This window comes from Sorex araneus, chromosome X (genome assembly GCF_027595985.1).
Source record: "Sorex araneus isolate mSorAra2 chromosome X, mSorAra2.pri, whole genome shotgun sequence".
Classification (NCBI taxonomy): domain Eukaryota; kingdom Metazoa; phylum Chordata; class Mammalia; order Eulipotyphla; family Soricidae; genus Sorex; species Sorex araneus.
The window spans coordinates 304,140,733-304,168,246 of NC_073313.1; the positions used below are offsets into that span (position 1 = coordinate 304,140,733).

Here is a 27,514-nt window from a genome sequence, read left to right on the forward strand (position 1 = left end):
CACCAGCAGGAGTGATTCCTGAGTAGAGAGCTATGAGTAAACTCTTGAGCACCACAAGTGTGACCAAAAAAAAAAAAAAAAAAAGCCCCTGGGTATCAACAGGTGTTGGCCCACACAAAGCCTAGGTTTTTGAAGGCTAATTGGGGGTGCCAGAAATAGTGCAAAAATTCAGGATCTTGACTTGCATATGGAAGATAGCTCGACCTATGGTCCCCAGAGCCCCACCATGCATGATCCCTGAGCACAGAACTAGGAGTCCTGAGCAATGCTGAAGGAGCAATGCAGAAATACCCCCCTCCCCCCGCACACACAAGAAAAGATAAAAGAAGCTTTATATCTTAGTTCATTAGGGAATTCTGAATAAGAACAATGAAATAACCTACTGGAGCAAAAAAAAAAAAAGATTTATTAAAAATGTTTGAGAAAAAGTGAGGGTTGGAGCAGTTGAACAGTGGATAAGGCGTTTGCCTTGCGTACGGTGGAAACTGTTTCAATCCCTGGAATCCCCTATGGTCCCCTGTGTACCGCCAGGACTACTGAGTGCAGAGCCAGGAGTAACCACTCAGTATCTCTGGGTGTGGCCCGAAAACTGGAAAATAAAAATGAATGTTTGAGGGCCTGCAGGCAGTACTTGGAGTTAAAGTGCTTGCCTTCTATGTAGCCAACCTCACCTTAAATCCTGCATGTGATCCCCTGAGCACTTCTGGGCATGGCCCCCAAACCAAACAAAAATGTTTAAAATCCAAAACCCTGAGAACAAAGACTCCTGAAGATATGGAACATCGGGAATTCTCCTTCGTGGCTGGTGAAACGGAAAATGGTACAGCCACACTGGAATATATTCTGGGTCCCAGAATATATCTCAAAGGGCTAAACTGAGTTTTCATTTCCCACTGTCAGATGGCACTAAGATCATGTAAGATTTATCCCTGAGACTGCAAGTCCCCTGCCTCCTCTTCCAGGGTTAAGTGTACCTAGGGTGCCCCAGTCCCCCATCCAAAAGAACAGAAAAGAAAACAGTTTGGCAGTTTCTTACAAAACTAAACCTGTGCTGTAGCACTTCTGCCCCTCAGTATTCACTGAGATGACTGGGAAACTTATGTCCTCATAAAAGTCTGCATACGAATGTAAAATAGCATTTTCCATAATGTTACCAGAGTCAAATGTCTAAGGGCCAGAGAGGAGGGGTTATGGTTCTTGCCTTGCATGCTACTACTGTTTCAATGGCTGGCACCACATATGGTACCCTGACCACTGCCAGGGGCATTCCTTACCACAGAGCCAGAAAAAGTCCCTGAATAAGAACTGCCAGGTGTGGCCTAAACAAAACCAAACCAAAAAACTGTCCTATTTGCTAAATTTTCCAAGGCCAAGAAGAAACAAAGTTTGGTGTGAGAAATATAGGTTTGGGGCCGGTGCAATTGTTCAGCAATAGGGCACTTGTCTTGCACTCAGATGGCCCAGGTTCAATCTCCAGCACCCATAAGGTCCCCAAGCACCATCAGGAGTGCTCTCTGAGCTTGAGTCAGGAGTAAGTCCTGAGCATCGCTGGGTGTGGCCCCCAAACCAGACCAAAATAAAGAGAGAAAAACAGGTTGTATTTGAGTGCTAGCAATCTGAGATGGTAGACTTGTCCCCACCCCCAAACACATTTTTCTTTAACCTGTTTTCGGACAAGAGCCTATGAGGTCAGTCCCTGGCATAGCCCACACCATGGAGTGCAGCAATCCCTGGCAGCACTACCACTGTGATCCTGGGTTCTACAACACCCCAGAACCAAGTGTGTGTGAGCAACGCAGCCAAGTGGGAAAGTACCAGACATCACTACCACAACAAAGCGTAAGAAGAGGAATTTGGTTTTAATTAAAAAACAACAACCCTCTTACTCAGGCTGGGGCTTCCAGGCTACAGAAGGCTAATGGAAGAAGTAGGCAAAAATAGAAAAGTCTAGTGGTCTGGTGGGGGAGAAGGGATCTAATCGTGTAGCCATCCTGCCACATCAGTCATTCAATGAAGTCACAGGGGCATGATCACACATTCTTTGTAAAAACTTAAAGTGATACCACTGTGCAATGTCAGTGGTCTATGTGACAGCCATCAGGGACCTGACATCCGTTGTTTGTTCTTTGACTGATAGTTTAACACTAAATGCACAGTTTATACAAACACTTCTTAGCGTTGGGTGGGGGCAGAGGCAAGGAGAAGGAAAGATCTGAAAAATCTGCAGAGGCTAAGGAGAGTTCAAAGGGCTGGAGTGCACACTTTGCATACTGGAGCCTCACGTTCAATACCAGCACTGCGTGGCTGTATTGGGGGGTCCTTCTCTGACCAGGAGTAACCCTGAAGCACTGCCACACATCACACACACACACACACACACACTCACACACATGCATATTCTACGGAGGGCCATAGTGATAGTACAATGGATAAAGCACTTGGTTTGCACACTGCCAGTTCCGGTTAGATCCCCAGCATTGCACATGGTCCTCTGAATCCTGCTAGAACTGATCCACTGTACTATCCTCCACTGTACTGTGGCATCTTTAGTTAGCTTTCTGGACCACACCTGGCAGTGCTCGGGGTGGTTCCCTATAGTGTTTGAGAGATGATGCCACGCCAGAGATTGAACCCATTGTGTTAAAAGCATGAAATCTAGGGGCTGGAATGATAGCACAGCGGGTAGGGCATTTGCCTTGCATGCAGCCGACCCGGGGTTTGACTCCCAGCATCCCTTATGGTCCTCCAGCACCGCCAGGAGTAATTCCTGAGTGTAGAGCCAGGAGTAACCCCTGTGCATCTCAGGGTGTGACCTGAAAAGCAAAAAATAAAATAAAAAAATAAACTCTACACTTCTGTCTCATCTCTGCCTCCCTAACTGTCTTTTTTATGGTGCTAAGAATTGAATTTAGCTCCTCACATGAGTTCTACAATTGAGAAACATCCTGGCCCCAAGAATGCTTTTACTTTTGGGGGGCGGGGGGCACACCCAGTGTTACCCAGGGCTTACTCTAGCTCTGTGCTCAGGGATCACAACTGGTGGGCTTGGGGGACCTTATGGGATGCCAGGGATTGAACCCGAGTTGGCTTCATGCAAGGCAAATACCCTCCCTTCAGTCCTGGCCCCCACAAATGCTTTTAATGTGAGAAGTGGCCCAAAAACAAAAAAGAGAAAAATGCGTCTAATGTACTCCAGGAGAGAGCTCAAATGGTCTCTCCAAGGTCCCAACTGGGTATGGCCCTGGTGACAGCCAAGCATCATTGGCCAAAGTCAGGCTGAGCACCCTGATGCACAGCTGGGTGTGGCCCCTATTCAAAAAAAGAAAGAAAGGGGGCTGGAACAATAGTACAGTGGTAGGGCACTTGTCTTGCATGCAGCCAACCTGGTCCAATCCCCAGCAGCTCATATGCTCCTCCAAGCAGCACCAGGAATGACCCCTAAGTACAGAGCCAGGAACAACCCTTGAGCATTCCCAGGTACAATCTCCTCCGACAAAATGAGAAAACTTTCAGTGAAGCAGTGTATTAAATCTACACTCTGGAGTTCAGATAGTTCTCTTTACTATTTTGTGTGAAGAAACTGAGGAAATGTGAAACGTGTTTATAGCACCTGTAAGTGTGGCAGCTGGCTTGTAGTTGTTCTCAGAGAGAACACTTATGTAAGTAGAGTTGGATTAGCCTTTATTTCAAAATTAATAGACTATCACATCCGAGCCGCGGGGGCCACTGGAGTGGGGCGGCGCCAGCCCAAAACTCCAAGTGGTCCCGGCCGCCGGAAGTCACGCCCTCGACCCACCCTCGGCGCCATCTTGATGCCACAATCCACAGAGAAGCGGCAGGCATTCTGGTGAGCAACGAGGCCCTGACAATGCTCCGGACCCGAATCGGGGCCAGCAACACCGGGGGGCCGGAAGGAGGAGGTGCCGCCAGCACACCTTCTCCAGATGGAACCCTGGCGACACTGAGCAGCAACTAACACGGCTCCAGGATTCGGGACTGGGACACATCCGAGCTGCGTGGCCGCTAATGCGGCCGCGCGACCTTTTCTAAAACCTGAAAACATACAATCTTTTAATGAAAACTAATTATCAAATGCCTTCTTATTAGGGTTATCTTGTTTGGGGATATAACTCCCACAACAATAGTGAGTTTTGTGTTGAAATATGGAACGTAATCAAGGTGAAGAGAAAATAAAGTGAAATTCATCAGTTATACAGTTGGGGTGGGGGGCGGGGAGTACACCCGGGATTTTGGTGGTGGAATATGGGCACTGGTGAAGGGATGGTGTTTGAATACAGTATAACTGAGACATAAACCTGAGAACTCTGTAACTTTCCACATGGTGATAAAATTTTTTAAAAAATAAAAATTTAAAAAAGAAAATTAATAGACTATCTTTTTTGGGGGGGGTTTTGGGTCACACCCGGCGATGCACAGAGGTTACTCCTGGCTCATACACTCAGGAATTACTCCTGGCAGTGCTCAGGGGACCATATGGGATGCTGGGATTCGAACCTGGGTCGGCTGCGTGCAAGGCAAACGCCCTACCCACTGTGCTATTGCTACAGTCCCAATAGACTATCTTTTGGATTAATATAGAAGTCTCATTTTTTATACTCTTGTCTTTTCTATAATTAATATCTTGCATTAGTGTGGTACATTTGTTATAATGGGTGGGTTAGCATTATATTTAATGAAGTCCATAGCTGAATATTAGGGTTCACTCTATTGTGCATTGACAAGTTTGGGCAAACGTATATGTATGCACTATTACACTATTGTCCAGAGCAGTTTCACTTCTCAAAAACTCCCCTCTAGGGCTGGAGTGATAGCATAGTGGGTAGGGCGTTTGCCTTGTATGCGGCCGACCCGGGTTCAAATCCCAGCATCCCATACGGTCCCCTGAGCACCGCCAGGAGTGGTTCCTGAGTGCAGAGCCAGGAATAACCCCTGTGCGTCGCCAGGTGTGACCCAAAAACAAACAAACAAAAAATACTCCCCTCTACCTTTGGCAGCCATCCAATTTATTTTTCCCACACCAAGAGGTTTGGGCTATGGGTACTACATGTGGTACCAGGGATTGAGCCTGGCTCAGCCATATGCAAAGCAAGCGTTCTACCTATTGTATTATCATTCCAGCACACAACTTTTTTTTTGGGGGGGGGGGTCACACCTAGCAATGCACAGGGGTTACTCCTGGCTCTACACTCAGGAATTACTCCTGGTGGTGCTCAGAAGACCATATGGGATGCTGGGAATCGAACCTGGATCCGCCGCATGCAAGGCAAACGCCCTACCTGCTGTGCTATCGTGTTCCAGCCCCCAGCACACAACTTTTAATTGTCTCTATGTCTTTTCCAGAGCATCACAGTTTGAATTAAACAGTATGTATCTTTTCATATGTTTTTTTCATTTAATAAATATTTATAATTTGTTTTTATGTTGTTGGGCCATACCCAGCAGTACTCAAGGCTTACTCCAGGCTCTGTACTCAGGAATCATTCCTGCAGGCTGGGGAGACTATCTGGGGTACCACGGATAGAACCCAGGTCAGTCTCATCCAAGGCAAGGCAAGCACCCCACCAGCTGTCCTATCTCTCCAGCCCTATAATACATATACATGTGAAATAAAGTTCCTCCATGTCTGTTTTTGTATGTGTGTGGTGTGAAGGGAAGGGAGGGGTGGGGGGGGGCAGATACTCTGCTGTACTAAGAGTTTGCTCCTGAATGCATCCAGTGCCCCAAGATCTGCCAGTAATGATCCCTGAGCACCTCTGCGTGTGGCCTGAAAACAAACAAAAACAATCCCTGGGGTTAAGTGCATAGTACAGTGTGTAAAATGTTTGTCTTGCACATAGCAGATTGCTGATACCAGATATGTATGGTCCCTGAGCAATGCCAGAAGTGATCTCTGAGCACAGAGCCAGGAGTAAGTTCTGAGCACTATCATATCTGGCCCCAAAACCAACATTCCCCTCTGTCCCACCTGCTCCCCACAAAAAAACACAAAGAATACCATGGTGAAGATAGGGATTCTTGGAGACAGATTTTTTGGCTGGTGAAATCACTGGACTAAGAGTGTTCCTAGTATCTAGGCTTTTGCCCACTCCTAGGTCATCCAAACAAGCAAGCTGGGCCAAGGAAGGAAGCTACAAATCTATTTAGGAGGTGGATCTTGGGCTGGAGAGATAGTACAAGAGTTTAGGTACTTATCTTGCATGTGGCTGACCCTGATGCTACATATGGTGCCCTGAGCACTGCAATGGGTCACTCCTCAGTACAAAGCCACAAAAAGCCCCCGAGCTCTGGTGGATATTGCCCAGCCCCAGCAAAACAAAACAAAGCAAAACAACAGTAGAGAATGTATCTCTTAATCCACTGCCAAGTTCCAATCCAGTGAAATCTTTGTGGGGTGAGAAAGTGGGGGTACTTCTTCTAACACAAAGAAGTCACAATTTTGGAGCTGGAGCAATAGCATAGCGGGTAGGGCGTTTGCCTTACACACGGTCAACCCGGGTTTGAATCCCAGCATACCATATGGTCCCCCGAGCACCGCCAGGAGTAATTCCTGAGTGCAGAGCCAGGAGTAACCCCTGTGCATCACCGGGTGTGACCCAAAAGGCAAAAAAAAAAAAAAACGTTTTAGTTTTAGTTCAGTATGTTTGGTCTAGTTTATGTACCAAGCACTGGACAAGTTACAGAGGAGGGAACAAAAGGTTAACTAGTGACCTCTGTCCTACAGAAGTTTGGAGAAAAAATATAAAGGAGTCCAGGATATGGCTCGAAGGGCTGAAGCACAGGCTTTGCATGTGCGGCCTCAGGCTCTATCTCTAGCAGAACCATCCCACTGCCTGATTCTCTAGCACTGCCAGGAATGAACACTCAGCACTGAGATGGAAGCAGGTCTCAAACATGACCAGGTGTGGTCCCAAAACCAGAGGGAGAAGAAGAAGAAGAAGAAAAAGAGAAAAGGTGGGTGGGGAACTATATAAAAATGTAAAAGAAAAACAATAATAGAATATAGAAAGTTTTAGGTATTAAATGGGGTTCAAAGTGTTATGGGAAGGCCTTGAGAATTGGGTAAATCCAGGGGGTAAGTCACTTGCTTTACATGCCATCAACCCCAGGGGTCACCCCTGAGCATAGAACCAGGAATAGTTTCTGAGCATTGCAGATGGGCCCAAGCTCCCCTCCCTCTTCCACACAAAGCACCCGGGTTTGATCTCTAGCAAAGGATCCTTACCTTTGATGCCTACCAAATCCCTGTACCGATTTTCTGGTCCTGCACGGATTTTGAAGACAAACTTGAGTTCAGTCCCAGGGACTGAAAAGTTAGTACAGGGGTAAGGTGCTTTGCCTTACATCCCACTGACTCAGGATCGAATCCCCAGGCACCTTTAGAGTCACTCCTCAGCACAGAGCCAGGAATAAGCCCTGGCTGCTGCCAGGTATGGTCCCCCAAATTCTCCTCTCAAAACAATAGCAAATATGGGGGGTCAGAGATGTAGCAAATGGTAGAGCACATGCCTTGCATGGATGAGGTCCTGGGTTCCACATTTGGCACTGCAGGGTTCCCCTGAGCAATGCCTGTAAAATCCTAGTGTGGCCCCTATTAACACACAAAGGCTAAAGCCAGAGCAATAGTGCACTGGCTAGGGGGGGTTGCCTTGCACACAGCCAACCCAGGTTTGATCCCTGGCATCCCGTATGGTCCACCAAGACTGCCAGGAGTGATTCCTGAGTGCAGGGTCAGGAGTAACCCTGATCACCACTGGGTGTGGCTCAAAAAATAAACAAAACAAAACAACAACAACAACAACAACAAAACCTTTAAAAGCCCAGGGCTGGGGAGAGCTCAATAGCCTGGCCACTGCTTTGCATGCAGGAAGCACATGTTTAAAAGCCAGCATCACATGTGCTACAGAGCACCAACTGGGAGCACAGAGCACAGACTTGGGAGTAGCTCCTGAGTTCTTGCGTATCCCCACCTAAAAAAAAAAAAAACAGGGAAAGAGCTGGAGAGATACATGCCTTGTATGTGGCCAATCAGGATTCAATCCCAGTACCCCATATGGGTCCCCTGAGTCCTGCCAGGAGTAATCCCTGAACGCAGAGCAAGGAGTAAGCCCTGAGCACAGTTGAGTTTGGCCCAACCTCCCTCCCCAGATAAAACCAAAACCATACAGACATGTAGGTATAGGCTACATATTGGCATGTATAGCATAGCACTGTAGCCCCTGTGCACCACCAAGTATGATAGCACTGTAGCACTGTTATCCCGTTGTTCATGATTTGCTCGAGCAGACACCAGTAACATCTCCATTGTGAGACTTGTTACTGTTTTTGGCATATCGAATATGCCATGGGTAGCTAGGCTCTGCCGTGCGGGTGAGATACTCTTGGTAGCTTGCCGGCTCTCCGAGAGGGATGGAGGAATTGAGCCCGGGTTGGCCGTGTATAAAGCAAAGAAAAATAATTTAAGCCACCTTTGTAATTAAAAAAAATTTTTTTTGGTTGGTTGGTTTTGGGCGGCCTGGAGCAATAGCGCAGTGGGTAGGGTGTTTGCCTTGCACGCAGCTGACCTGGGTTCAATTCCTCTGCCCCTCTCGGAGAGCCCAGCAAGCTACTGAGAGTATCTCACCCGCACGGCAGAGCCTGGCAAGCTACCTGTGGCGTATTCGGTATGCCTAAAACAGTAACAAGTCTCACAATGGAGATGTTACTGGTGCCCGCTCGAGCAAATCTATGAGCCACGAGATGACAGTGCTACAGTGCTACAGTGGTTTTGGGCCACAGCTGGCTGTGCTCAGGTGGATCACTCCAGGGGGGCTTGAGGGATCATATGTGGTACCAGGGATCAAATCTGGGTTGGCTGTGCAAGTCAAGTAACTTACTCACTGTTCTACCTCTCCAACCCTGTAGCTTAGAAATTTTTACTAAACAAACTAAAAGAATAGATGAAATAGTGAAATTAAATGTATCCATTAAAAACAAACTAAGAGTCCTGTAGTCAGTGTCTCTCAGCGGCTACTCCTGACTCAGTGCTTAGGGTTTTTCCCAACAATGCTCAGGACATGTGTGGCTGGTCTTCCTGTATACAAAGCCTGTACTCTAGAACTATCTCTTTAGCCCCTTTATAATTTTGGAGGGGTCACAGCCAGCAGTGCATGGGACTTACTCCTGGCTCTACACTCAGGGATCACTCCTGCTGGGACTCGGAGGATCATAAGGACTGCCAAGGATGGAATCCAGGTTGGCCACGTGCAAGTCAAACACTCTACCCACTATACTATGGTTCCAGCCCCAGCCCTTTATAATTTTTAACTCAATGAATCTAAAACAGTACTCAGTATATCTCATCAATATATAGAACTATTGATGAGATATTTACATTTAAAGGAAAGGTTGCCCGTGATGCTGGTGGCCTAGACATGGGCCTAACAGCTCAGTTCTGGGGCAAATGATGTACTACTCAGCTCTGACATGCTAGGGACCACCAGGGCCACACCCCGAAGTGCTGGGGTGGGATGGGAAATGCCATGTGGTCATGGGAATAGGATTTGGGGACTCTGGCATGCAAGCACATCCTCCTTCAGCTATCTCCCTGAGATATTTACTTTTTTTGTTGTTTTGGGGCCATACTTGGTGATGCTTAGGGCTTACTCCTGTTCATTACATGCACGGTAACTGCCCTACCCACTGTACTATTGTTCCAGCCCCTACTTACATTTTTAATACTAAATATTTGAAGTCGTTGTGTTTTTCATACCAAAATCTCAATTCAGACCATCCATATACTGTGAGCTCCACAGTTACATGTAGTCAGTATTGGACTTCTGTATTGGACAGTACAAGGGTCAGCCAGGAATTCTGAGTTTCAATTTGGTCACATTGTGCCCCTTCTAAAGATGGTGTGGAGGGCTGGAGAGATAGCACAGCGGGTAGGGCGTTTGCCTTGCATGCGGCCGACCCAGGTTCAAATCCCAGCATCCCATATGGTCCCCTGAGCACGGCCAGGGGTAATTCCTGAGTGCAGAGCCAGGAGTAACCCCTGTGCATCGCCAGGCGTGACCCAAAAAGCAAAAAAATAAATAAATAAATAAATAAAGATGGTGTGGAAAGAGACTGCATTCCATACCATCATATCCTCTGTGAGAACCAAACTTCAGGTCTGAAAAATAGAATCATCTTATCTAACGGGGCAGAAGATTTCATTGTAAAGTAGAATAAAGCATCTCAAAATGCTACAAAGGGTACATTTCTACCAATGCTGTTTTAAAAGTGTTTGCCACAGAAGTTGACATTTTCTCCTTCGAACTGTGACTTTGGGGATGGGACCGGAATATTTTTCCCTCCTGCATATCCCTGTTATTGTTCTGCTGTCTTGATAAACACCATCCGGGAAGAGTGAATTTTCTCTGGCCTGGAGCCAGGTTCGTGGAAAAATCCCTTGCCTGGGGCCCCCTCTCTGGTCACAGGGCAATCTTTCAGCTGAGTTTGGACAGAGTTCAGCACCCCTGAAGTGGCCCCTGACTGGCATTGCCCCTTTGCTGGGCTGCGGAAGGAAAGGAACAGGTGGTGGGCTTGCCTTTTCAACTTGGCACGGTGGACAGCAACCCGTTTAGACCCTGTGTTTGGCCATGTCCTCCGCACTGCTGTCCGAGGTCACCCAGAGAGGGTTCGAGGCTCTCCAGGCCCGCACACCTGAGCTTTCTCATAGTTTGTGACTTGCCTTCTTTTTCATTTATTTATTTGTTTATTTTTGCTTTTCGGGTCACACCCAGTGATGCACAGAAGTTCAGAGGTTACTCCTGGCTCTGCACTCAGGAATGACCACTGGCAGTGCTGGGGGACCATATGGGATGCTGGGAATCGAACCTGGGTCAGCCGCGTGCAAGGCAAACGCCCTACCCGCCGTGCTATCGCTCCAGCCCCTGCCTTCTTCTCTTGTTTCGGTTTTTGGACCATACCCGGCGATGCTCGGGGCTGACTCCCATCTCCGCATTCAGGGATCCCCTACTCCCGGTGCTGGGGAGTCGAAGCCAAATCAGCCGCGAGCAAAGCCAGCGCCCTCCCCGCGGTCCTACCATCTCTCCCACCTGGGTCACGCTCGCTAATTCCCCGGGGACCCAGAGAACCAGCGCACTGACGGGCATCAGAAACGGTTCGCTTTGTTTCCCGGCGAACCGGGCCTGGCAGGCGGTTTCCAGGGGGTGCTCGTCTCTGGGAACTAGGGGGGCGGCGGGCAGCCAGGACGGAGAGCAGAGGGAAGGGCCGTCGGGCTGGGCGAGGAATCCAGGCTCCGGCCCCGGGTTCCGACGCCTCCGGGGCCCGGGCGGCGGGGCGGCGGCGGGCGGGGGCGGGGCGGGAGGCGCCTACCTGGGAGAACCTGTGAGGTGCGGCGGGCGGCGGCGAGGGGGGCGGGGACCCGCCGCGAGTGGCCGCGAGCAGGAAGTGAGCTGGGGCCGCCCGGGGAAACACACTGGGCCAGTTCTGCGGCTGACATGTCCGGGACGCTTGGAGACATGGTGAGCTCCAGGGACCCGGGACGGGGCTGCTCCGAGGGGCGCAGGGCTGGGGGCTGCGGGCTGGACGGGAGCGGGGCTGGCACTGTCCAGGGCGCGGGGGCCCGCGCCGCCCGGGGCCTCTCGACCCGGACAGCTCGACTGCAGCTAGTTGGGAGCCGCCCCGGAGGCTTTTCCCGCGTCCCTCTGCGCCCTCCGGCCCCTGACCGCCGTGCGGACCCGGGGGGCTGCGCTTCGGACCGGTGGGGGGTCGCGGGACTCCTGGCTCCGACTTCCCGACGGCTCGTCCCGGCCTCCTCCGGCCGGCTGGGGATTGTTGTGACACTCCCCGCCCGCGGCGCCGGTGCCACTCCCGGCCGGTGATTGGCACCGCCTGGCATTAGCCCGAGCTGTCAGAGGACCGGACCCCCGGCGCCCCGAACCCGAGACTCTGCCAAGGGACCCCAAGTTGGTTCTCGGGGGTAATCTCCTTGGGGCCAGTTTCTGGAGGCCCCGGCGGGTCAGGAGGGAGGAGCTTCAGCCTGTTTTTCCCTCCCAGTTCAAAACCCTTATCTGGAGGCCTGGGTCAGGCTAGGGAGGGCTTACCCTTGGTTCCCGCCGACACCGGCCAGCCCAGCCCGCTGTTTTTACTTAACGTCTGCCCCAGCAGGCTGCGGCCCGGCGCCCACGCACGTGGGGAAAAGCAGAAGTCTGTGTCCCAGCCGCGGTGGTGGCCTTCTCTGCAGGGGCCTAGGGAGGGCTGGGGAGACGTGGCCGTCTCCGGGGAATGGAACACGGAACTCAGCTCCTCTCCCCACAACCGGCAAGCGCCAGCACCGAGGGGCTCTGCTGGGCAGCTGGCCAGCATGGACATTTCAATGAGGCCCCCTGAATAGGGAAAGCAGGGGCTGGCCCTTGAGATAAATATCGGTGGGGTTCTGAGGTGACAGCTCAGATGTTTCCGTAGACAGCACCGATGAGGGAAAGGGGTGGACTTGTCAGGGGCCCTGAGAACCCTAAGAGAAGTCTCATCTAGTCTATCATCACCTTCTGGGCCTGACCAATTCCACATCCCTCCCCCCTATCTCTCCCCCCTCCCTCCCTGAGAACCCTAAAAGAAGTCTCATCTACTCTATCACATCACCTTCTAGGCCTGACCAATTCCCCCCTCTCTCTCTTTCTCTTTTCTCTTTCTCTCTTTCTTTCTCTCTCTTTCTCTTTCTCTTCTCTTTCTTTCTTTCTCTTTCTTCTTTCTCTCTTTCTCTCTCTTTCTCTTTCTATTCTCTTTCTCTCTCTATTTCTCCTCTCTTTCTCTCTCCCCCTCCCTCCCTCCCTGAGAACCCTAAAAGAAGTCTCGTCTAGTCTATCTATCATCACCTTTTAGGCCTGACCAATTTTCCTCTCTCTCTTTCTCTCTCTCTGTCTCTTTCTCTTTCTCTCTTTCTCTTTCTCTCTCTTCTTTCTCTTTCTCTCTCTCTTCTCTCTCTTTCTCTCTCTCTGTCTCTTTCTCTTTCTCTTTCTCTTTCTCTTTTTCTCTCTCTCTGTCCCTCCCTCCCTGAGAACCCTAAAAGAAGTCTTATTTACTCCATCATCACCTTCTAGGCCTGACCAATATCCCTCTCTCTCTCTGCCACACCATCCAAAGCTCAGAGTCACTCCCGCCTCTACACTCAGGAATTGCCCCTGGCGGTGCTTGGGGTAATTTCTATATGGGATGCTGGTATCGAACCTGGGCTGGAGGATACCTATACTATCTCTCCAGCCCCACCTTTATTTATTTTTACTGTTTGGGTTTTGAGGTCATATCTGGTGGTGCTCAGGATCTACTCCTGGCTTGGTGCTTGGGAGTTACTCCTAGCAGTGCTCGGAGAACCATGAGGCCCTGGGAATGGAACCCAGGCCTCCAGCTCCAGCTCTCTGGAGCTCTCTCCCTAGCTCAACAATACATTTTTTTATGACATGAGTAATACACAGAAACATTCTCTCTGTAAACAGTTCAGACATTATACAAAGCTAAAGTTCACCTGGGGCCTCCCCTCCACAAGCCTCTGAGGCAGCGTCTCTGGGTGCCTCAACTGCTTGGCTTAATGACCCCGTGTTGTTGCTCAGGAGGAGGCCGGAGGGGGCGGAGGAAATGACCGTGTGCGGAACCTGCAGAGTGAGGTGGAGGGAGTCAAGAACATCATGGCCCAGAATGTGGAGCGGATCCTGGCCCGAGGAGAGAACCTGGACCATCTCCGCAACAAGACAGAGGACCTGGAAGCCACAGTGAGCTGGGGGGCCCTTTGGGGGCATGTGAACGGAAGAGGGGATTGTTACAAAGGGCTTGAGGGACAAAATGAACAGTAGCGACAAGGTATCCCTATCCCAGTTCCCCTGTTCTGTGAATTAAGGCAATGTGAGTCCCCGTGTATGGTTCTCCCGAGGCGGCTAGGCCAAGCATTCTTTTTTTTTTTTTTTTGCTTTTTGGGTCATACCCAGCATTGCACAGGGGTTACTCCTGGTTCATACCACTCAGGAATCACTCCTGGCGGTGCCCAGAGAACCATATGGGATGCTGGGGATCGGACCCAGGTTGGCCGCATGCAAGGCAAGTGCCCTACCCGCTGTGCTGTCACTCCAGCCCCTCGTCCAGGCATTCTTGGGCTTCTCGCCCATAAAACTGATTTTGGCTCTGAAGGTTGCACTTAGCAATCACCTGACCTCCTCTGGGCAAACATGTTGGGTCTGGGGAAATCTTCCTAGGACCTTGAGCCGTCTCCAGAAGTTATTCAGAAGTGGGTGGAAAAACCTCTCAATTCTTACTACCTCGGCTTTCAAGGGAAGCTGGGAAGAGCAGTGCAATTCTCTGCTGGCTAGCAGCTGGAATAATAATATCTCCCACACACCTAGCTAAAACCTCCTTCTCTCTCCAGCCAGCTGTTCAGGAAGGGAGTTGAGTCTAAAATTCCACAAAGACTGGAGGCTAAGCCTCCAGGACCAGCAGGAAGGTGACCTGCTGTGGCTTTCCCAGCCCTGTCATCTTGGGTGTAATCCACTTTGTCTCTCTGCTATTCCATCTCTCATTCCACAGCGTAAGCCTGGGAGCGTGGCCCTAGGAAATAATTTTTGCAACTGAATTAGCAGAATTTTTTACTCCTTTTCTGCTCTGACGCCCCTTCCTTCAGAAGCCCCCAGGAAGCAGGGAGTTGCAGGACCAGGGAGATGTGCTAAGGGTAGGTTTAACTACTAGGGTCACACCCAGGGGTATGCATACGTAGGAGGCCCACCAGTGTGCTTAGCAGTGCTGAGGTAAGAAGACAAGGGGCAGACAGGGGCCTGATCACAATGGGCAGATAAGTCCTAGGAGCCCACAGATTCTATTTTTGGGGAGTGGTGATGGTCCACACCTGGTGATGCTAAGGGGTTACTCCTTGCTCTGCACTCAAGAATTAGTCCTGGTGGTGCTTGGGGGACCATATATGGGATGCTGGGATAGAACCCAGGTCGACTATGCACGGTGAACGCACTACTTGCAGTACTATCGCTCTGGCCCCAGGATCCCACAGATTCTAAGATTGCCCTTGGCCTATGAAATTGTTGTGGACGTCAGGACAGGAAGACAAGGACTCGAGCGATAGTACAGCCGGTAGGATACTTGCTTTGTACACAGCAGACCCGGGTTTGATCCGCAACACCCTAGATAGTCCCCTGAGCCTTCCAAGCATAATCCCCAAATGAAGAGCCAGGAGTAAGCCCTGAGCATTGTGGGGTGCAACCCTGAAACAAACCCCCTAAAAAGATAGGGGACACAATTCAATCATCTTAATCAATGGCTGAATAAATAGCAGTGTTCCTACATTATATATATAAAAAAGAAAAAGATAGGGAACAAAACATGGACCATCAATTGACCTCAATGTATCACTGAACTATTTTGTTTTGTTTTGTTTTTGATTATTCAGTGTTTGGGTCTCACCCAGTGATGCTCAGGGGTCACTTCTGATTCTGTGCTCAGGAATTATTCCTAATGGTTCTCAGGGGACCCTATGAAGTGCTGGAGATTGAACTGAGATTGGGTGTGTGTAAGGCAAAAGCCCTACCCACTGTACTGTTGCTCTATACCCAGCCACTGAACTCAGTCTGAGGCTTGGGCCTCTGTTTCACCGTGGGCCCTGGGAAAGGGCCCTGGATTACTCTGCCTTGTCTCCCACAGTCCGAGCACTTCAAGACCACATCACAGAAGGTGGCTCGGAAGTTCTGGTGGAAGAACGTGAAGATGATCGTCCTTATCTGCGTGATTGTGTTTATCATCGTCCTATTCATTGTGCTCTTTGCCACTGGTGCCATCCCGACATAGAGCGCCCCTCTCGCCTCACTGGGGTGGCCAAGAGGGACCCTCTCTCCTGTCCTTCTCCACAGGGAATGCTGCTCAGTCCTCCTACCCCTCACTCTGTGGCTCCTCTGTCCCCGAGGGCACTCTGCTCCCCCAGAAGGAGAGAGCTGGACTGTGGCTGTTTCATGGGTCCTCAGAGTTGGTTGGAGAGACCAAGAGGGTCTGGCATGGGGCTGGTAAACTGTTAGTGGCTGATGGGCAATAAAGACCTTTCATTGTCCCTGTGTGTAAGGTGCTTTCTCTTTCCTTTCCCTGCTTCACCCTTCTTTTCAATAAAAATTTATCATTGTCAGCAAAAATCTATTTTCTGTGCTGGAGAGATCATATACCAGGTAGGGCACTTGCTTTGCACATGGACAGCCTAGTTTCAAACCCTGACACCACCTACAGTCCCCAACCCTGCCAGGAACAATCCCGGAGCCAGAGCCAAGAGTAAGCCCTGAGAGGGGCTGAGTTTGGCACAAAGACAAAAAAAAAAAATAGTATTTTCAGAGGGCTGGAGAGATAGTGCAGGGGTTAAGTCTTATGCCTTGTGTGCCCCTTCTGAGTTCCTGGCACTACATTGTCCTCCAGGCAATGCCAAGTGCAGTCCTGGAGGGTCCTGGGTACTGCTGGGGTGACCTGAGTAATCCCCAGCACTGCAGGGCCTGAGCGGCACCACGTCCTCTGCTTCCCTCGCACCACAGCCCAGTGGACCAGGAATCACTGAGCAGGTCCCCCTGGGTATCCTGAACACCACATGGAAGGTCCCCCCATATTCCTTAAGTATTTTCTCCCCAGGAATCCCCTCTGGATGAGGCTCTCCCATTGATACCCAAGTTAGTGGAGGAGCAGAGAGAATAGATGAGAGGAAAAAGATAGAACTTTTCTGTTGATCTGTATCCCTCCTGGTTCCATTCATTGTCACAGATCTCCAGAACAACAATATCCCCAGGGGCTTGGCATGTGGGAAATCCAGAATTTTTCTAGCTGGGGAGGGAAGGGAAGTGAAGGGATCAGTGTTGAAACTTTATATGCCTGAAACCCAATCACGACGTAAAGTCATGGTGTCAAATTTAGAAACACAACAAAACACCTTTCCATCACTTTGAAAAGCAGTGCTCCTCTTGAGGCTCATCTTGTGGCAGGTTTATTTTTTTGGTGGGGGGGGGAAGGGGCCACACCCAGCAGTGCTCAGAGTTCACTCCTGACTCTATGCTCTGCAGGAAGTTATCTGAAACTAGAAAGCTTGGTGCAGATCATTTAGGGATGTGATGGGGGGCTCCTGCCTCTCCAGCCTTTCGCTTCTGTGGCCCCATATCTTCCAAAGCAGGGCTTGGAGGAAACAGCATCTTTTGTCATTCTTCTGCAGGGAGGGTCCATTGTCCTTCACGTTCCTCTGCCCTTTTGGAAACTTGCAGGACCTCTGGGTCCCCCTTTCCCGAGTGGGTGGCATATCTTTCCTGTGTCCCATGGCTGGACACAGTCATTGTCACCAGACAGGGCTCTGGGCTGTCCTTCCCCTCCGTGGACAATGGTCCTTCTGTCTCAGAGCCGCCTCCCCTCCAGGTTCCATCATCCGACTGTGTCACTCTTTCCGGTGCCCAGACGTCTGTGGAAGGGGGGAGGATTTGCCATCTCTGTCCCTACTGCACCCATTGGTGTTGTAGAAGTGAACATAACCTGTACTGAAGAGGAAGTGAGAAAAGGGGCAGGGCTGGGAGACAGGATTTAGAGACTAGTACTGGCAAGTCAGGTACTAGAATCATGTTTCCAGATCTGCCGACGGAGGAAGAAGGCCCAGAAAAGACCCTGTCGTCCTGATTCCTCACTCCACTCCTGGCCGGAAATCTCTTCCCTGAAACTCAGGAGGGGTATACCATGGGGTCTGCGCTCCCAATGCTAGCCCCCTATACTGGGAACACTCACGTGGGCTGTATTTGAGAGGCTGGGGATGATGAGGGCTGGGCGTGGGGCAGCTGGCTGGTGGCTTCTCAGCTCGAGAAGGCTCTGGTCAACCTTGCCAACTTTTGACTTGTGGGGAAGAGGGAAATTCTGAAAGCTAGAGTGAGCACATTAGGGGAATTCTGAAAGCTAGCACAAGCACATTCTCCATGGGGCTTGAATCTGGAAAGAAAAATTGAAGTGAAATCCACAGAATATACAATGTACCCTTGAGTAGCCTGGGTGATGCTCAGAAGCTAAAAAGCCTTGCGAGCAGAGACTATGAATTTGATGCCCCCGATCAACCTGTGCTCTGAGGAGCACTGCAATCAGGTGTATTTGAGCCCCACAATTAAAGGAGTGTGACTTCTCCTCCCGTCCGCAGAATGTGAGCCCCACCGTCAGATCTGTGACCAGAGGTCACGGCCAGCTATTGCAACAACAACATGGGGAAGGACAGGGGAAATAATTAAGAAAACGTACACTGCCAGTGGCAGGTGGTGCGTTACAGTGTTTTGCAAGCACCACCTCTCTCGTTTCAAAACTTTGGGGCGTGGTTCGGTTTTTGTGTTTTCCCCCTTTGGTTATGCTTGGTAGAGACGAGGCTTGTGAATGAATGACGGCACCCCACCTAGACCAGCCGTGGCGAGCAGCTCCGGAGAGGATTTCAGAGCCTCCACCGCATCCACCGCGTCTACGCCCAGAGGCGGCCCCTCCCGGAGGCGCGCAGTCCCGGCGCCAGGTGCCCAGGTGTTGGTCCGGAGAGCTGGGAGTCTTCCGCGGTCAGGGGACCCGGCCCAGGAGCAGGCGCCCTACGGACTCCGGTCACAGCCACCCGTCACTTTCGCTTTGTCTTCGCCCGGGTCACCGCACGACCAGGCGCGCCCCCCGCCTCCGCCGGGCCGGCCCCGCCCCTGGCTTCCTCCCGCGTCCCCGGCTCGGCGGGCAGAGGAGCCGCAGCGCGCGGGGCGACGGCAGCCGCGATGGTGAGGGTCGGGGCATTGCGGGGCGTTGCGGGGCATTGCGGGGAGGCGCGCGGGGCCGGCGTGGGTGCAGGAGGATGCGGCCACCTGGCATCCTCCGCGTGTCTTCCCGGGGCGAGGGGACCCCGCGCGCCGCGCGCTCCGTCGGGGCCGCCCCACCGGGGCTGAGCGCACTCCGGGAGTGCCTGTTCCGTGGAGCGGCGCGGTGACCCTCGACTGACCGACCCGGCGCTGGTCACTTCACCTCCCGGAGCCTCCTTTTCCGCAGCGGTGAAGTGGGGTCAGCGCCTGCCGCCAGGCGGGATCCTTGCGAGGTGAAGGGAGAGCCCGTGGGACCGGGGCACCGCCCCCAGAAGTGCCGGGCAATAAGGTGACCTCTCAAGTCCTTCTTGGAGCTGCGGGGAGCCCAGCGCCGTCCAGCACTTGGAAACCCGAGCGGGCCGGGGAGGCGGGGCGGCCGCGGGCGGGCTGTTGGAGGGCAAACTCCTCGGCAGAAAGAGAAAGATGTGGAGTCGGAAAGTTCCATTGAAGTTTATCGAAGTGTGGCATGGGCTTGGCTCCCTCCCCTCCTGCCTGGGGACACATTCGGGAGTTGAGTCACTCCGCATTCCCGCTGCCCTGCCCGCCCCGGCTCCAGGGCGAAGGGGGCAGAGAGAGCCGGTTTCTGCCGCTGCCCCTGGGACTCCCGGGAAGATGGGCCCAGTAGGAAGCCGAGGTGTGATGGATGGGGCCTGGCAAGGGGTCAGGATGCCTGGATGGCTCCATGTCCAGGGAACTGGAGGCAGGAAGAGGAAGGGGGGCAGGAAGGTAGCGCTGAGCTGGAAGACCAGGCCAGGAAGCCGAGGGAGGCACCAGGAGCCGCCAGCGCGGGCCCACTTCCTCTGGTGCCAGGCATGGGCTCGGCTGCCTGGGGGGGACTGGGTGGGCTACACTGAGTGGGGGTGGGGTGGGGAGAGGAAACTCAAGTGAAGGGTGAAGTGTGTGGGGGGCGGGTTGGGACGCACAGTTTTATTTAAGGCAAAATAGGCAAATAGTGGGTCAGCGCCGGGGAATGTATGTATTGGTTCCTCTCCTCATATACTAGCTCTGTCTCTGTTTCTTCCCCTCCTGCCACTTTCTCTACTCCCAAATCTTCCTTTCCTCCTTTCCACCTCACTTCCCCACCGAGGTTCCTTCTTCCTTTCCCTTCTCTTCTCTTATTTGTTCAGCAAGAAGTGTTTGCTGCCAGACACTTGTTTGTTGCCGGACACCTGTGGGATAGCTCAGGTACAAAACAATGGTTGGAAAGATGGAAGAAATCAGCAAGTGACTTGAATGTATTTATGATGCAAATGGCCCAGAGAGTTTGTGTTTTGAGTTCCATCCCCCACCCCCCTTCCCCAAATACACACAAGGTGTATGCGGCTTTTGCCAGCTGGGGGAGTGTCTCATCCTTTCCCTGCACCCACGTTAGCACAGGGGTTAAGAATGTGATCCTTGGAGTTGATGTTGGTTCAACTCTCAGGCTCTGTGACATTAGTGAAGCGGCTTAACCCCTTGAAGCCCGGGCTATTGTTTGTTTTTTCTTTCTTTCTTTTTAGAAAACTTGGTTTATAGTACTGCCTTCCATGGATTGTTGTGAGGATTACATGAAATAGAGTGAGCAAACAGCCAAGCAGTGCAGGGTTTACCTCGGAATATGTGCCCTTTGAATAGGGGTTTAGTATTCCGCTAAGATGTAGAATCTCCTCAACAGCCTGCAGGATTGCTAGAAATCAACCAGATTACCCAGTTGGTCAGTTTGCCAAAGGCCCAAGTAAAATTCTGTACTAAGTTAGGAACAAGTAAACGCACAATTTTGCAACGAGGAAGAGTTTAGCTTAGTTGGTTGTTTTATTTTGAAAACGTTTATTATTTGGGGGGTGGGTTTGGAGCTGCCCCTGGCAATGCTCAGGGACTACTGCGTGCCAGGCAAGCACCTAACCCCCTATACTATCTCTCTACCCTTGGCTGTGTGTTTTTATTATTTTATTTTGTTTTTGGGTAATTCTCTGCAATGCTCAGGGCTTGTTCCTAGCTCTGTGCTCAGGGATGACTCCTGACAGTGCTCAGGGGACCAGATGGGGTGTCAGGATTGGACCCTGGTTGATTACGTGCACAAGTGCTCTACCTGCTGTACTATTACTCTGACTCCAGAAATCATCAGGTTTTTTTGGCTTGTTTGTTCTTGAGCCACACCTGGTGATAGTTGGGGGTTACTCCTTGCTCTGCAAGCAAGAACCACTCCTGGCAGTGCTCTGGGGACCATATGGGATGCCGAGGATCGAACCCTGGTTGGCCATGTGCAAGGCAATTGCCTTACCCACTGTACTCTCCTCGGCCCTGGCTGTGTATTTTATTTTTTTTTAATTTTTTTTTTTTGGGTCACACTCAGCGATGCTCAGGGGTTACTCCTGGCTTTGCACTCAGGAATTACTCCTGGCAGTGCTTTGGGGACCATATGGGATGCCGGGGATCGAACCCGCTGTGCTATCGCTCCGGCCCCCTGGCTGTGTATTTTAAAAAAATATTCAAAAGAGGGCTGTGGAGAGAACTCAGAGGGTTGAGCCTACAGAGTTTTTCTTGCTCCCCAGCACTGCATGGTTCCAGAGCACTGCCTGGAGTGACCCCTGGGCATAGAACCAGGAGTAGCCCCTGCACGCTGCTGGCCATGGTCCCAAACCCTTTTAAATGTATATTTTTATTCAGTATTCTATCATATATATTTAGGTTTTTAGACCACAAGTATTGTGTAGTTATTGGAAGTGACTGCTAAATAAAGCTAGGGGAAAAGACTTGTCCCACACCGACAATAATAGCTATTGTTTGTTTAGTATTTATGCGAAGCACTTTATTTATACACTGTCACATGCCTTCGCTAACAGAGTGCATATTATTTTATTGTCGCCACTTTACAGTTGAGGAAGTCGGAGGTCGGAAAGGTCATGTCTTCAGTCCTTAGTCACGGGTGAGTGGCAGAGGCAGAGCTTGAAGGGACCCAGGGCTGCAGTGCAGAATGTGGCCCCTAAATTCTGAGTTCAGGCCAGTGCTGATCCCAGGAGCTGATACACCTGGTGGCCGCCCACATTCATCTGAAGGTGACAGGGAGAACAGCTGGGATAATCTTTTCTTTTGTTTTTTTTTTGTTTTTGGGCCACACCCAACAGTGTTCAGGGCTTACTCCTGGCTCTGCTCTCAGGGATCACTCCTGGCAGTGCTTGGGGGATCATATGGGATGCCAGAGATGGAACCTGGGTCAGCATGTAAGGCGCGCACCTACCCTCTGTACTATCTCTTTGAACTCCTGGAATAGCTCTTCCTTCTCTCTTCCTTTCTTTCCCCTTCTTCTTCCCCTTCCCCTTCCTCTTGATTTTGGAGCCATTCTCGGGGTGGATCCAGGAACTATTCCCAGCTGGTTACTCCCTACAATGCTCGGGGCAGTGGCTGGGGCTGAACCAGGATCTTCGTGTGTGCAAAGCATGTGCTCAGTCCCTTATGCTGTCTCTCCAGCTCTGGAATAGGATTTCTTGAGAGAAAGGAACATGAGGGAAGTTATTGAGAGCTTTATTTCTAAGGGGGAGGGTACTCCCAAGCAGTGCTCGGGGGCCTAGAGGCCACACATTCAGCAATACCGGAGGGGCAGGAGTGATAGTGTGATAGTACTGCACATAAGGTGCTTGCCTTGCACCTGACCAACCGGATTTGATCCTCAGAACCCTATGTGGTCCCCTGAACCCATCAGGGATAATTCCTGAGCACAGGGCCACGGAGAAGTCCTGAGCACAGCTGGGTATGGCCTAAAGGTAAAAAACCAATGAACAAATGAAAAGGCCCCCAGAAACCTTATTCAGCTATGTGGGCCAGAAGGCTCAGTGCTTGGCTGTGCACTGCTGGGGGTTACCAGGGCAACCCTGGAGTTGTTGAGGTGACCATGTGGTACAAGGATCTCCGGAGGCCAGGAATGAGCTCCTGCTATCTCCCAGCCCCTAGAACTTTCTTTCAAGGATGTTTGGCCTGGACACCCTGAGAGTTTTGGGCGTGGAAGGGAGATCATCTGTACGGAGGGTAACGGTGTGTCAAGAACATCTCCTGCATAATTGTCACCCATCTCCTCACCAGGCTGCTGCCCCGCACCCTCTCAAAACCTCCTGCCCCGCAGGCCCCAAAGGGCTCTGTCACCCCCTTCCCCCCACGCCTGCTGCTTATCTTCTCACACCCCTGCCATGGCACTCCTCCACTCCTTCTGGCCAGCCTTTGGCCCAGTGAGAGCTTCTCACCATCCAAATGCCAGTCTAGGCCTCGGGGCAATGATTCCAAAGCAACTCTCCAGGCTCATGCTGGGCTCAGGAACGTGGATTAGCTGGGGCCCACCAGCCTGCCTTCCTCTCTCCCTCCCTTCTTCTTTCCCTCCCTTCCTCCCTTCTTCTTTCCCTCCCTCCCTCCCTCCCTCCCTCCCTCCCTCCCTCCCTCCCTCCCTCCCTCCCTCCCTCCCTCCCTTTATCCCCCTCCCTCCCTGTCTCCCTCTCCCTCCCTCCCTCCCTCCCTCCCTCCCTCCCTTCCTCTTTCTTTCTTTCTTTCTTTCTTTCTTTCTTTCTTTCTTTCTTTCTTTCTTTCTTTCTTTCTTTCTTTCTTTCTTTCTTTCTTTCTTTCCTTTCTTTCTTTCTTTCTTTCTTTCTCTTTCTTCTTCGTTTCTTCAGTTCTTCCTTTTTTTCCTTTTTCTCTCCCTTCCTTTCATTTCCCTTCTCTTTGCTCCATCTCCCTTCTTTTCCCTTCCTCCTTCTTTCTTCCATGTGCTCAGGGGATCATATGGTACTGTGATTAAACTGGGCCTTCTACATGCAAAGCATGCACTCTAGCCTTTTGAGCTGTCTCCCTGATCCTGGCTCTGGTTTTAGTGCTCCCTCTAAGCAAGCTGCCTCTGTATGACTTTTTTTTGTTTGTTTTGATTTTTTTTGACCACACCCAGTGGTGCTCTGGGGCTACTCCTTGCTCTGTCAAGGGACACGCCTGGCTCTGTGTCAGGGGCCCCACTTAGTGGTGCTCAGGGCCCAGTATATGGTACTGAGGATCAAACTCGGCTGGCCACGCACAAGGCAGGAGGCTTACCCCTGTACTCTCTCTCCAGCCCCCTTTACTTCTTATTGTGCCAGCAGAGACCTACGCATACAGCATCTTTCCCATTCGCAGGTAGAGTGGGGCCAGGGTGGGCCTGAGACTTGAGCCACAGGCCTCTGGCTTCCCTGGAGCAAATGTGTTCCTTTAGGCCTGGGTCCATCTTGGCTCTGGGCCTGCCTGGCTTTGTGGTGGGTGACGACGGAGCTTGCAGATTGCAGCGGGTGGCCAGCCAGCGCTCCAGGAGAATGTGACCCAGGGTCACCTCAGGTTGGAGAATGAGATGGTGACAGCTGTGGCAGGGAGGGTAGAAAAAATAAAACATGCCCAGCATCCCATGAGGCCTGGACTGTGATTCTCATTTTCAATTATTTGTTCATTCCCAAGTTTCCGGGTCAGACTCTTTGTGGCCATGCCTTGGACTGTGAGGGGCTCTGATGAGGCTGGTTGAAAAGCAAAGAAGTAACAATAGTGGTGCATTCCTGTGCTTTTCCTTATCCCACCCCCTTCGCCATTTGGGGCCCCCTAGCCTCTAAGCACACCCCCACCCCCAGTGGTTTGCCCCTCCTCGGGAAGCATGTTGCTTTTCTAGCTCGTGAGTAAATATTGGCCTCTTTGGATTTCAGATGCCTGCTCCCCGAAACTTTGGTGAGGTCAGATAAACACCCTGGGACAACAGCTCTTGAGAATAAGAGTTGCTTTTGGCTGGAACACAGAGAATCTTCTCGCCGAGGCCTCGCAGTGGTCAGTTCTGTGTTGGCCTCTTGGACCCCGGGGATAGTGGCAGATGGCCCAGCCTCCCTCTGGGAGCTGAGGTCCGCTTGGGGAGAGAAGTCCCATACCCCAGGAATGTACGGAGTTCGTGTACAAGGCAGCTGCGAGGATCCTGAAGGATTCTTGCCTGAGTAGGAGGTGGCTCTCTCCGACCACCAGAACCCTTTCCTTTCTGTGGTTTGAAGTGGAATTCAGTCAAGTGCCAAAATGTCTGCTGCAAACAATGGGCAATATGGGCCAGCAGGAAAAGGCGTTTGGCTGATGCTCTGTGGGGAGGGGGAGAGAAGAACAAGGACGGGGCCGTGGGGATTAGCCGGGAGGAGTCTTAGCTGTGGTTTGTTCAGCCGCTGATACTCATCTCTCAGACATGTCCCTAGCTGTGTCTCCAGGTCCTCCTAGGGTCCCTGCTTTGGGGCTCTCCTAGTGGCAGGTGTGCAAAGTCTGGTTCCTTTTTGTTGGTGACCTGCTTGTTCTTCCTCCCCCCCTCCTCTCCACTTGTCCCACCTTGGATCTTGCATTTTCCTCCACAGTCCTCCGTAACAGCGGGGTTCTCTTGGTCTGGAGAGGCGCTACCCACACTGGGAAATCCAAAGGTTGGGCTTATCTCTGAGTTGGATCCCAGTGGAGATCCTGACTGACTGGAAGGCCTGAGATTTCCAGGCAGACAAGGAATCTACTTCAAGCATTGATGTGGGGGAGCTGGGCCAGGCCAGGAGGCAGAACTGGCCTGACCAGTCAGAGACCTGAGATCTGAGAAAGTTGGAGGAAGATCTGAGCGTGTGCATGGTCACGCTCGTGTGTGTGTGTGTGTGTGTGTGTGTGTGTGTGTGTGTGTGTAGTGGTAGTGGTGGTGGTAGTGGTATTAGTGGTTAAAAAGAAACTAACATTTGTTGAACCAAAACTACCTTTCCAGTTCTGTGGGGTGAATCTCCTTCCTGGCTGGCTTCTAGCCATGAAGCTCTGTTCCCTGTTTTTTTTTTTTTTTTTTGTGCCTCCTTTGGCCAGTGAATGGAAGGACTTTGCATCGAGTACTGCAGTATTGCACATTCTAGGGCCAGATAAGGCCTTGCATGCACTTGCAGCTGTGACCCTGGTTCAGCATCACATATGCTTCCCTGAGTACTGCCACGGTTCATGTCTGAACACAGAGCCAGAAAGAGCCCCGGGGCACCACTGGGCATGGTCCCCCAAAACCAAAAGGAAAAGAAGAGGGCGATTCTAGGTCAGGTGAAGAGTCTGTTCTTCACCTGACCTAGAGACTAGCCGAGGATAGTCTCCCGGCTTGTTCCATCCTGGGTTACCAGAGAGGAAGCTGACATGATGGAAGGTTCTAGGCTGGCAGACCTGCTGGATAGGCAGGGGAAGAAACCTGTGAGATCAAGGGTCAGTCACTTGCCCAAGGGCCTGGTCCTCTCCGCACAAACTTTCATAGGAAAGAAGCAGTTTCTCCTCCTCATACTGTGTGTGCACACACATGCACGCATGTGTGGGCCTGGAGCAGGAGGTCTCTCAGTCTCAGAACTAGAGGTCCTGGTGGGGCCTGATGGAGTCCTGACTTTGGGCTTGGCGCCCAGGCAGGGAAGGAGCTGCAGCGGTGTCAGCAGCAGGCCGACGAGGTGACGGAAATCATGCTCAAAAACTTCGACAAGGTCCTGGAACGCGATGGGAAACTGTCTGAGCTGGAGCAGCGTTCACATCAACTCCTGGATATGGTGTGAGGCCTGGGGAAGCCGGGAGAGTCCAGGGAATGGTGAGGGGGAGCCCTCAGGCAGCTGTAGGCTCAGGCACCCCAGGCCCTGGGTGGGGTCAGAGGCTTATCTGGGTGCTGGAGGGAGGTTTTTATTTCTCAAGGTTAGATATGCCATGGATAAACTTTCTGGAGTAAGAAGGCTTTGGTTTGAAGCTAGGGCCCTTCCTGAAGGTGGAGGGCTGCCATTATTAACAGGGGTGAGCCAGCCAAGCAGCAGCTCAGGGCTACGTAGAGTCTGAGAATAGCACTGTGGGGTGGGCCGTGGGGTGTGGACCGTGGAGAAAGGGACCAGACAGCATGGGTGGGATGCAGAAGGGGACTAGGTCTAGCTGGGTTGGTGTCGGGAGGCTCCATGGCTCTGGGGGGACCATTAACTCCCTCTCTGTGTCTGGGGCCATCCACAGAGCTCAGCCTTCAGCAAGACAACCAAGACGCTGGCCCAGAAGAAGCGTGGGGAGAACATCCGTTGCCGGATCTTCTTGGGGCTGGCGGTGGGTGGTGGCCTGCTCGTCATCTTGATTGTGCTGCTGGTCCTCTTTCTCCCGCAGAGCAATGCGACCAGCGCCCCACAGATCCAGAATGCAGGTGTAGAGACTGAAGCAGAGATCAAAAAACCATACTGACTGGTTCTGGTCTCCAGAGAGCCTTGGTGTTTGCTCTCTGCTGACTTCCCCAGTGAGAGCTGGACAGCACTCCTTGTGTGCATCTCTGCATCCCCTATCCCACCAAAGACTGACCCCCTGAGGGGAGCCTTCTGCACTGGTCATGCCAGCCCCACCTGGAGCTCAGTAAAAGCTGCTGTTTCGTTAAGAGCTGCTGCGTGTGTGTGAAGATCTGTTGATGGGTTGGTTGGTCCTTGATCTGCCTCCACTCTGGGGCTGACCAGAAAGCTTCCTACCTCAGAGACTCCATCCTCATGCCTTCCTTCTCAATCTTACATAGCTATGATGGAGTACAGGTGTAAAGACACAGCAGCTCCCAAACCAGATCTTTCAACCAGGATTCTCCTGAGCTTGTGCCCCTGGAGATGGAATCCATGAGTTTTCTGATAACTTAGAGCTGCTCTTAGATTCAT

At 51.6% G+C, this 27,514-nt stretch overlaps 2 protein-coding genes across 3 annotated transcripts; both read left to right on the plus strand.

Moving 5' to 3' along the window:
- The first annotated feature begins 11,402 nt into the window (after positions 1–11,402).
- Positions 11,403–16,099, plus strand: VAMP8 (vesicle associated membrane protein 8). The gene is made up of 3 exons (XM_004612087.2): positions 11,403–11,528; positions 13,614–13,772; positions 15,700–16,099. The coding sequence occupies exons 1-3, from the start codon at positions 11,505–11,507 to the stop codon at positions 15,841–15,843; spliced, it is 327 nt and encodes a 108-aa protein (XP_004612144.1). The 5' UTR covers positions 11,403–11,504; the 3' UTR covers positions 15,844–16,099.
- Positions 16,100–18,447: 2,348 nt separating this feature from the next.
- On the plus strand, positions 18,448–27,249 carry VAMP5 (vesicle associated membrane protein 5). 2 transcript variants are annotated; one of them, XM_055122782.1, is made up of 3 exons: positions 18,448–18,788; positions 26,264–26,401; positions 26,844–27,249. In XM_055122782.1, the coding sequence occupies exons 1-3, from the start codon at positions 18,786–18,788 to the stop codon at positions 27,060–27,062; spliced, it is 360 nt and encodes a 119-aa protein (XP_054978757.1). In that variant the 5' UTR covers positions 18,448–18,785; the 3' UTR covers positions 27,063–27,249. The 2 variants fall into 2 exon arrangements, with proteins under 2 accessions (XP_054978757.1, XP_012788999.1); XM_012933545.2 differs by lacking the exon at positions 18,448–18,788 and adding an exon at positions 19,443–19,500.
- Positions 27,250–27,514: the final 265 nt, after the last annotated feature.